General features: G+C 31.1%; 1 protein-coding gene across 1 annotated transcript; it reads left to right on the top strand.

Moving 5' to 3' along the window:
- The first annotated feature begins 900 nt into the window (after positions 1-900).
- On the top strand, positions 901-5569 carry LOC100792688 (laccase-2). The gene is made up of 6 exons (XM_006590918.4): positions 901-1106; positions 1458-1609; positions 2088-2332; positions 2829-2957; positions 3553-4521; positions 5125-5569. Exons 1-6 carry the CDS (start codon positions 972-974, stop codon positions 5253-5255), a joined length of 1761 nt encoding a protein of 586 aa, XP_006590981.1. The 5' UTR covers positions 901-971; the 3' UTR covers positions 5256-5569.
- The last annotated feature ends 5797 nt before the right edge of the window (positions 5570-11366 follow it).

The following is an 11366-nucleotide window of genomic DNA, read 5'->3' on the forward strand; positions in this document are numbered from 1 at the left end:
TTTCTTCCTAAACGAATTTAACGACGTGGAAATGCTTGGGCCTCCAAATTGTAATTTTATCAAATTATAAATTTATTAGGAAAATACCTCCGCACTAAGTTTTCATTTTTCACTGATATGTAATTCCCACCAATTCCGCCGATTAACAATGTAAAGCTTGAAATACATTCTGATTTAATTTTAGTACTCTCAAATTAAACTCGCTAGCTTTCTAGTGTGTTTGAATTGCAATTTGGAATCCCAAAACTGTGATTCGATCAAAAGCTCTAATCATGGTTTAAGACTTTTTAGGGTAAATCATGCTTCTGTAAAGAAAAAAGAGCATGCTTTGTACTTAATCACGTTTACTTTTTTAACGTGATTTTAGGTTGCCTAAGCACAAGTCGAAACACATTAATATGGGAGCAGTGCTATTTTGCATGAAATGCACGAATTCGTATCTGAACGGTTATAATTTTTAAAAAATAAATATTAAATAAAAACAAAAAAATGAATGAAATATCTTTTGATAAGATATTCGTTAACCTACACTTGTTAACGACTTGTTTCCGTTTTCACTTTTCAATTATATACATTTTGTTCCAAATTTCTACGAGACCATTTTTGTACAACAAATTTCTGAATAGTAGACGTCGGGTGCACATGGAAAAGAAACTTGTAATTAGGGAGTACGAAATGGGGCACGTAATTGAGACAAAACATGTAAAATAAAAATTAACGTTAGTGACACTCCAAAGTATAAGAAAAATGGGACCATACAGAGTAGGTAAAAGTCAATCCTCTTCTGGTATGCTTCGTTCTGAAACGTGGTCACACTGATCGGATAAACCTATTCGACCAAACATTAATTTTTAGTTTGTACGTATCTCTGTCTCTATATATACAACTAAGTTTAGCATGCAGTTCATTGTGTCTTATCCTCTCTTATCATCCAAACTCACTCACTGCGTCCTGAAACACAATATAACAAAATGATCAAACCTATTCCTTCATCACCTTCACTTTTTGTGGCATTCCTCTTTGCCACCAGCTTCCTTTGGTCTTTTCCCGAATTTGTTCTCGCTACTTCAAAGCATGGAAGTGCTACAAGGCACTACAAGTTTGATGTAAGCATTATACACATATATACATTTATACCATGTACACATATGAGATTATGAGGTCTAGAGTGAAAAAATGAGTTATGGGAAATGTTACTAATACATTCTTTGACACTCTTTTGAATACACTTTCTTATTAATGACTAAAATTTATATATGGGTTTCACTTCTTATTTAATTCAGTCACTCTTATGATTTGTAGTTTAATTACAATAGATTTTAACTAACAGTAAAAGTGAAAGAAGTTAACCTTAACCACTTAATGCAGTATAAACTAGCCTAAATGCTGACCAACTTGTAAACCTTTTAGCACAAAAAGAGTGCTATATACAAATCAATATTTTATTAACTGCGCAGATAAGGTTGAGAAACGTTACGAGGCTGTGCCACACGAAGAGCATGGTTACCGTGAACGGAAAGTTCCCTGGGCCTAGAGTTGTTGCAAGAGAAGGTGACAGAATAGTGGTAAAGGTGGTTAATCATGTTCCCAACAATGTCAGCATACACTGGTATGAATGATCTTAATTTTCTTAACTAATGATTTTTGCATTAGTTATTCTTTTTGCCCCTAAGAGACAAGCCTACATTACAAATTAACGATCCTATTAACATTCCTATGGTATTTATTCAGTGACTGCGGATCTAGAATCCTTAGTCAAGAAACAATTTATTTAAAAAATAAAAATAAATGATTATTATCATGAAAGGAGGGAAAAATTAAAGATAGAGGATTCAAATATTAAAAATTAAGAAGGATAAAATATATACATTTAAAATGTTTATATGTAACTTTTTAAAAGTGAGGCGATGCATCAAGTAGTAGATTCGCCATTGTATATATATATATATATATATATATATATATATATATATTATGCATCTTCTAGCTAGGAATGTCCATGCACATGCAATGGATTATTATGTGGCTAGCAACTAACGTATATATCTTATTGACAATAATGGTTTTGGATGACAACAAAAAAACAGGCATGGAGTGAGACAGCTTCAAAGTGGATGGGCAGATGGTCCATCTTACATAACTCAATGCCCGATTCAAACTGGCCAGAATTATGTGTACAACTTCACCATTGTTGGACAAAGAGGAACCTTATTCTGGCATGCTCACTTTTCATGGTTAAGAGCCACTCTCTATGGACCCCTAATCCTCCTACCTAGGCGCAACGAATCTTACCCATTTGAGAAACCCTACAAGGAAGTTCCCATCATCTTTGGTACATGCCTCAAACCATCATCAACATAATAGAATACACATTTTTTCTAATTTAATTTAATACAAGCATTTATATTTTTAAGAATAAAATATATTTGTGATTCCTAATAAATATTTGAATTTTATATTTATTTCTAATAAATTTTTTCTTTATTTTTGCTTCCTGATAAAATAAAAATTATTTATAGTCCTTGACACTTTTTTTAGTTCCTAATATTTTAAAGGGAATAATAAGAAATAAAAAAATATTAAAAAATAAACATAAAATTTATTAATTTACAAAAGACTAAAAAAATTCAGATCAAAAAAATTATTATTTTCTTAAGAATTTAATGCAAATATTTTTTTAATCAATAAATAAATATAAAATTTAAATATTTATTAGAAATAAAAATATATTTTAGTCTATTTTTAAAAGAAAATGATAGTGAATGAAAAAATAAATAAAGAAAAAGTTTTCTTGATCCGTGTTGCTTTAATGATTGAAACATATATAGGTGAGTGGTGGAACGCTGATCCAGAGGCTGTTATTGCACAAGCCCTTCAGACAGGGGCTGGCCCAAATGTCTCTGATGCCTACACTTTTAACGGACTTCCTGGACCCTTTTACAATTGCTCCAATAACGGTAACAGTTTTATTTTTTTTAATCAACAAATATTAATTTATTAGTTGGTTAAATTAGTTTTTTAATTTTTTAATTTATTATTTAAATTCAATTTAATTTTTTAATTTTTTTATTTAATTTCATCTTCTAATTTTTAAAATCAACTCAATTTGATCCTTTTAATTTTATTTATTTAATTTAGTTCTCTAATTTTTAAAACTGATTTTTTTTAGAAATACGTATTTTTTTATGAGTTAGAATCACTAGGTGATGATTTTGAATGTTACAAAGTATGATTTTTTATAATTTAGTCTAAATGAACAAATTGAATTAATTCAAAAAATTAGATGAATTGAACCTAAAAAAAAACTAAATTGAATCTACAAAATAAGTTAAAAAACTAATTTAACCTTATTAATTTTTGTTAAAAATATTATTAGAAAAAATCTGTACCCGCCGCCACTTCTTCTAGCTTTCACTCTTAAGCCCCTCTTTCCAGTACAAAAGAAATTGACTAGTGGTACCTAAAAAGAGAATGTGTTCTAAATTGTTCTTTATTAGATTGCTAATTACTTACTGAGAATTAACAAATGGTTTTGATGTGCATGGTGGACAGAGACAGACACGGACACTTTCAGGTTAAAGGTGAAACCAGGGAAGACATATCTTCTTCGTTTGATCAATGCTGCACTCAATGATGAACTCTTTTTCAGCATTGCAAACCACACCTTGGTAACTGTTGAAGCTGATGCTACTTACGTTAAACCTTTCGAGTCAGACATCATAGTCCTGGGGCCAGGACAAACCTCAAACGTTCTGTTAAAGACAAAAGCTGAGTACCCAAATGCCAATTTCTTGATGCTAGCAAGACCATATTTCACTGGCATGGGAACTTTCGACAATTCCACAGTTGCTGGCTTTCTAGAGTATAAGAATAAACCACTTGCTGCTCCCAAAAATATTAATATTCCCACTTTGAAACCATTTCTTCCAGCCATCAATGACACTTCCTTCGTTGCCAACTTTAGTAACAAATTCTTCAGTTTGAACCCTGCAAAGGTGCCTCAAATAGTTGACAAGAGCTTCTTCTTCACAATTGGACTTGGAACAAGTCCTTGTCCCAAAAACCAAACATGCCAAGGACCGAACAACAGTTCAAAGTTTGCAGCCTCAATGAACAACATATCTTTCACTCTTCCTTCCATAGCACTTCTTGAGCAACATTTCTTTGGGCAAGCTAATAATGGCATTTACACCACTGATTTCCCTGCCATGCCACTCATGCCATTCAACTACACGGGGACTCCACCGAACAACACTTTGGTCGGTAATGGAACAAAGACTGTGGTGATACCCTTTAACACAAGCGTGCAAGTGGTGCTTCAGGACACTAGCATTTTGGGAGCTGAGAGCCACCCCTTGCACCTTCATGGCTTTAATTTCTATGTTGTGGGTCAAGGCTTTGGGAACTTTAATCCTAACACTGACCCTCAAATATTCAATCTTTTTGACCCCGTTGAAAGGAACACTGTTGGTGTGCCCTCTGGTGGTTGGGTTGCAATCCGATTCCTTGCTGACAATCCAGGTGACATTCAATTATCACATAACATATCATTCCTTAGTTACCCCACAATTGTTGCTCTCCTTTATTTATTTTTCATCACTTCATACACCACAACATAACTTTTGGTTGCACCATTTACAAAACTTTAGGCCTGAGTACTTCTTTTTATCTTCTGTTTTCATTTTTAATTATAAAATTACTAATTTATTTTTAATTTTTTTCAAATATTTCTATATAAAACTATAAAAATCAACAAAAAAAAGTATTTTCCACTGTTTTTCGTTTTCTGTAGAAATCTTTGAAAATAAAGAAACAAATTTAAAATTAAATAACAGTTTTGCAAAGTCACAGTTTTATAATTAAAAGTGAAAAAAAAATCAAAGTAAAAGGATTCTTAGTTTTCTAAATATTCTTAGAGTTATTTTTTAATCAAATTTGAAATATTACTTCGACAATTTATGTTGATAATATATTAACCTGTATTACATGGATTATCAAATAGAAACTCAATTTCTGATTGAAAATTCACACTAAACACAATTAAGAAAATACATCTAAGTTTGGTGCATTTTTTTGGATGATATGCACATTATTTTTTAACCTAAATGTGTATGACTGAAACAGGTGTTTGGCTGATGCATTGCCACTTTGATGTCCACCTTAGTTGGGGGTTGAGGATGGCTTGGATTGTTGAGGATGGGAAGCTACCTAATCAGAAGTTGCCTCCTCCACCAGCTGATCTCCCCAAGTGTTGATGATTTTCTGGCCTACTGGCATCTGCAAATTTTTTCCTTCATTTCCACACCATTTGATTTTCCAATTCCAAGTTAATTTCCGGAATTTTGGTTTGCCTACTATGAAAGAGTACATGAAGAGTAATCACCAACATTGGCGTTTCAGTTTTTCTTTCTTTGTATCAATCTGACACGTTCTGGATGACTTTTCAATACCTCCACCTAATTTTCTAGTGCCAATAAAGTAGGGGTGGCTGGAGTTATACCATCCAGAATATCAATGTGTACTTCCCTAGCTTTCAAAGTTTAATAAAAACTTACCTTGGTTGAAATAATATATACTTCTCATTTTCTAACGTTGCAATTTAATTTGTCCGCTTTGTCCAATGCATATCCTGACGTATGTTTGTATCATCCGATCCAAAATGGCTAGGCAGCTAACTCCATGATGTTGACAATCGTTCATTTTCCTTTTCACTCGTAACAGAACTGAGGATATGCATTTTTGATAGTAACATTCTACAATTTAGCTGATGATAATATTTGAATTACTAAGTATAATATAACTCAAATTTAGGAAACATTATTACATTCTCTAAGATTAAATGTCTCAATCAATCTGTATGCGACATGATATTAACTTCTTTTTTAAAAAAACTTAAAAATGTGATTACATATCACATAGAGATTGATCAAACCACATGGTTTCTCTCTCTTTACTTAATCTCAAATCATGTAATAATTTATTCTTATTTAGATCCTCTCTAACAGATTTTTTTATTAGGCTCTAACATGAACAAATTTCTTTTTAGCTTCTTTTGCTATAAAATTAATCTATTGAAATAAATTGATCAATCTTGTAACAATTGATTAATCTTGTTGTGACTGATGTGGACCCGAGGAATAGAATTATGGTCAATGACATAATGGAAGGTGCAACAAATCCTAGTGATTCTTAAACAGTTCCAATGGTGACACCTACAGAGATTTTGACGCTCAAGTTAAAAAGCGTTTTAGGAATGTGAGTTAATCATACCCGAGGGAAGTTTTAATATTATAGATGTGTCTGGCGAAAAAGTTTGTTAGATTGGTTTGTGTTTAGTATAAGAAGATATTTGGTCAAATGCTTAAGCATTTATTACTTCAACACATGTGTCTCTTTTACTCGGCATATCTGGGTTATGCATGATGCTAGGCCGGGTTTATCGACTCTTATATCCTATTAAGGCAATTATGTCATTTGTTTTGATCGGGATTAAGGTGGACTGAGATAAACTCCATAACAAATCTTATTGAATTTTTTCCAAACTCAGTCTCATTAATCAATTTTGCATTTGTGGTCGACTAATCTCACAATTATACTGACCAATACAAAAAACAAATTGACCATTTATTACTTTATTAGCTTGATCTACATGGAAAATTAATTCATTATAGTAAATTGATCAATCTCCAACAATTGATTAATTTTATTGAATATTTTTCAAATTATGTTGGAGAAATTAATAGATGATTCAAGACCACTACGTTATTTGTGATTCCAAGGTCTGACCAATAACCATGTGATATGAACTATCAAATCTATACTCATTAACAACCTAAAAAATATTAATGGTATTATCCCTTAATTTAATCCTCCTTAGTTTTTTTAAGATAATACTGCTTAATTTATTATCTTGAACTATCTAAGAACTTCTTCTCACATTAATCAATTTTACATTCGTGATTCACTAATCTCACAAATTATATTGTTATTTTAATAAATCTCGCAATTATATTGACAAATACAAAAACCAGATTCATCATTTATTACTTTATTAGCTCGATTTACTGGACCATTGGATTGTTAATGTATGATTAGGATTTTAACTGACCTGATGGTTGCTGTAGAGGATTTAATTTGTACCAAATACCTTTTACATTTTGGCAAGTCTTTGGTGGCGTAAAGTTGGAATTTATGATCTAATGCTTGCTTTAGCTTGAGCATAATGAAATTCAAATTTCATTTGGAGTCCTGTTTTTTGTGTGTGTTAACGTAATCTCAAATTAACAAAGCATAAGAATGTTCATTGATGTTGATGTTCTTTACAACAGGGATAACTCCTCCATTAATGCTTGTCTCACATAACCATAATAGAAACAGGTTGGCCATAAGCAAAAATTGTGTCTCAAGGTTAACCGGCAATAATTTATGCTTACTTGTCTTACTTCTATCTCTCCAAAGGTTAGTGTCCTCTAGCTAATTCAAGATGCAACATTCATGGAAAATGACAAATGATTACGTCCCATTAATTTTGTCTTTGAATAAATATAGAGTAATAAAGATTTGTAAAGATTTCATGTTGTAAATAGAAGAGAATTGCACACCAACTTAAAAGCTTTATATTGAAGCTAAATATGTAAATGCATCACACTTCACATTTAATTAAAGTGATTAGTTGATTAATTTCCCCATATACTCACTACATATTGGTGACTTCCTACGAAGTAGGGGTGGGTAAACGGGCCCAAGTCCATGGACTGGTCGGCAGGATCCGCGGTCCGCGCGGGTTACGGATCAATTTTTTTAAACGATCCATGGTTATGTCATATTTTGGGCCTGCCCCGCTTAACCCGCGGACTATGCGGGTTTGGCTTGCGGGGTCCGCGGGTTGTCCGCAGCCCGTATTAGGTTTGATTTGTGTGACCCTGACCCAATTATATTAGATTTGATTTTCTCTTTTTTACTTCTTTTCTTTTAAAATAATAGATAAAAAAATATATATTAGATAAAAATAAAAGATTTAAATTAAAAGATGATACAGATAAAAAAGATAAGATAAGAAAAATAAAAGATTAATATAAAAAAAAGTGATAAATAATAAAAATCTTCCTTTTTAATATTTTTTCGATCTTTCTCTTTTAATCTATCCTTTTCATATATGCAAGTCATAAATAATAAAAATATCAATTCTTATCATTTAAGTCAAAAATATTTGTTAAATAAATATTTTTAAAAATATTTCAATATATTTTTATTATAAAAAAGATAAGTGATAAAAATCTTCTTTTTTGATATTTTTTCGATCTTTTTCTCTTTTAATCTATCATTTTCATATCTCCAAGTCATAAATAATAAAAATATTAATTTTTATCATTTAAGCCAAAAATAATTGTTAAATAAATATTTTTAAATATATTTCAATATATTTTTATTATAAAAAATAGTTCATATCATATTTAGTAGTTATCATTGTAGCATACTAAGAACACTTTTTTTCCTCACGGGTTTTCTCCACCACGTAGTCACGCACACTCGCATATCATACGACTTTTTCCCTTACAAAGAAGATAAAACGCGACTAATACTCACGCAGTCACGCGACACACCACAGCGGCACAGCCTCGGCCCACCACTGCGCCACCACACAAAGTACATCTCTTCTTTCTCTAGAATTTGATTTTATCCTATTTTTGTTGGGGTTGATTCATTATTGTTGAACTCTTAAATTTTATGCCTCTTTTCTCAATTCTGTCGCAGAGATACTTTTGTTTTCACAAACTTACTACACCCATCACACTTCACTTGTCTATTATTATATGATAAAATCATGGGATAAGGGAATGAACCACGAAACTCTTGATCTACAAGTTATAAACATGATGAATTGAGTTTTTGTATGATTTATTTATTTTATTGATGTAATTGACTAATTATTGAAATTTTATTTACATTTGTATTGAACTTAATTTGATTATATTATATTTTTATTAAAATTAAAATTCTTTTAAAGTTAGGCCTGCGGACCAGCCCGTTTGACCCACGGGGTCTGCGGGGCGGGGGCGGACCAATTTATTTGGTCCGTGTAAGAAGCGGGGGCGGATTGGCCCAGTCCGCTTCCAATGCGGACTTATGTGGGCGGGCCTTACGCGAGGCGGACCGGCCCGCTTACCCACCCCTACTACAAAGTAAAGTCTAATAAATTATTGATGTACGTACTAATTACAATTTTTCCCAATTTAGACAAATACTTTTTCGAATTCACACCCCCGCTTTCCCATTTAGTCAAGTAATACTATTTTTTTAATAATTTTAAATAGCTTAATAAAATAGTTTTATTTGTTAAAATTAAATAATAATGCATAATATTATACATAATTATTCCTAACCAATGTTTGTTACCTATTATATAAGCAAGGTTCATAATATTATATATATTGTGTACTCTGAAGTTTGCTATCAATATGGTTTTTCATTCATTCAATTGTGTGTTTTATTTTTGAATGCATTTGAGTGACTTTAACAATAGTAATGTTAATTTTAAATATTTCTAAAGTATATATCTACAATTTTTAATTTATTCTATTTAAATATTAATGCATTTAAGTATTTTTAAAGAATATATGTAATAATATTATTTAAAAATATTTAAAATTAAAATTATCCTAATAAAATATAATAGGTGGTGATGTTTTATTTACATTTTATTTATTGAATTTTCAATTTTCATGATAAATTAAATTGGTAGAAAAATTTATTTCATTTATTATTGGTGGAATAATAAAAAATAGTGTAAGGTTAAATTACCAAATGATGATTTTTATATACAAAGTGTTTGTGAAAGATTGTTATTGAAATTTCATTGTATTTTTTTTATTGAAAAGTTGTTGTGAATTTGGTTTACTGAATATGATTTCAGTGTAACTTTTGTGCTCAATTAATAGGAACAACTTTGGATTTCTGCAATATCAACCGTTAACGCGAATTGGCGAATTAATTGTTGGTCACTCCTTTGTCTGGCCAGAAAAGACTATTTTGCAAATTTGACACATGAACAATAACAAATTTTGAATTCGCAAAATCTCGAACATCAACATGAATCGGTGAAATCCTAACCACACTCTTTTCTCTGTCGCAAAAAGACTTTTGTGCTCCATGAACAATGACATTTGGGATTCCCGTAATCTCGACCATTGATGTGGTGATGTTATGCATGTTGTTTGATGATAATATGTTATTTAATGCATATAAAAATGGTTATATGTTTCAAATATTTATGAATAAAAAAATGTTCTGGTTTAATTTTTATATATAAGAACAGATAGTATTATTTAATTGTTTTTATGATAATTTTAATAAATAAAATTAATTTATTAGGTTATTTAAAAGTATTAAAAATGTAGCATTAGACTAACAAAAATAAATAAAAAAATGAAAAAAAAAAACAAGGTCAAAATTCGGGTTTGCTAAACCCGAATTCCTAACTTGTCTCAAAAAAACAAGGAGGGGGGAATTCGGAAGTGGGAAACCCGAATTCACCATGTATAGGAAACTTGGCTACTTACGTGAATAGTGTGGGAAGGTTGCTAGTCTGGGGAATTAAAAAAATTATTTGTCTAAATGGGGAAAAAAGTCCTATAATCACACTATCGTCAAGTTATGATGAGTTGCACCTAAGCCCTTTATAGCGATCTAATTTGAGATTGCAAATTTCCCCTTTCGAAAGTGTCCACAAGGAAGAAGAAGAAGAAGCTACTTCAAAACTCAGGTCTGGTACTTTTGTTTTTTTATGGGAAAAACGAAGAAGGAATGTGGCTTTCATTTCCAATGCAGATCTAAATACTTTTATATAATGATGATAAGTTGAAGCAGTTGAACTAAATATCCCTATGCTTTGCCATAAAGTAAACAAAACCTTTCCTTCTCACTGACTACTGATTCCTTGTACAGGACTATGTCACAATTCCAAGCCATTTCTATCATCGGTGGAGGCACGAGCTGGAGCAACAAGTTTACGTTAAAGGAGATGATAAGGTGCATTTAGTTGTTCAATAGAATCTGATGGTGAAACTGCACGCTTGACTATTGGTGTTGAACATATAAAGCGTTTTTAAAACATTCAGACAACTGTTTTGTTCAAGTTCCCCTATATTCGTAACAACTATTTCAAGATTGTCATCAAGAAAGAGTTGGATGACTCAGATGAGGATGACAACAACCTCCAAGACCAGCTACTTTGGCAAACAATTGTCTTTAAAGCAATGACAAACTCAAGAGACTTACTTGTAAGGATCATTCTTTTATTATAATTTTAATGTTTATTTCAAAAGATCTTTTTAAATGACAATCAAAAGACAGATTAAAAAAAAGTT

This window comes from Glycine max, chromosome 11 (assembly GCF_000004515.6).
Source record: "Glycine max cultivar Williams 82 chromosome 11, Glycine_max_v4.0, whole genome shotgun sequence".
Taxonomy (NCBI): Eukaryota; Viridiplantae; Streptophyta; class Magnoliopsida; order Fabales; family Fabaceae; genus Glycine; species Glycine max.

What these genes read in the sequence shown, in the direction of transcription:
- LOC100792688 (XM_006590918.4), top strand. Translation starts at nt 972, where the DNA reads ATGATCAAACCTATTCCTTCATCACCTTCACTTTTTGTGGCATTCCTC. An exon ending in CAAGGCACTACAAGTTTGAT is followed by an intron (nt 1,107 to 1,457) that starts GTAAGCATTATA and finishes TTAACTGCGCAG; the next exon opens with ATAAGGTTGAGAAACGTTAC. An exon ending in GGAAGTTCCCATCATCTTTG is followed by an intron (nt 2,333 to 2,828) that starts GTACATGCCTCA and finishes AAACATATATAG; the next exon opens with GTGAGTGGTGGAACGCTGAT.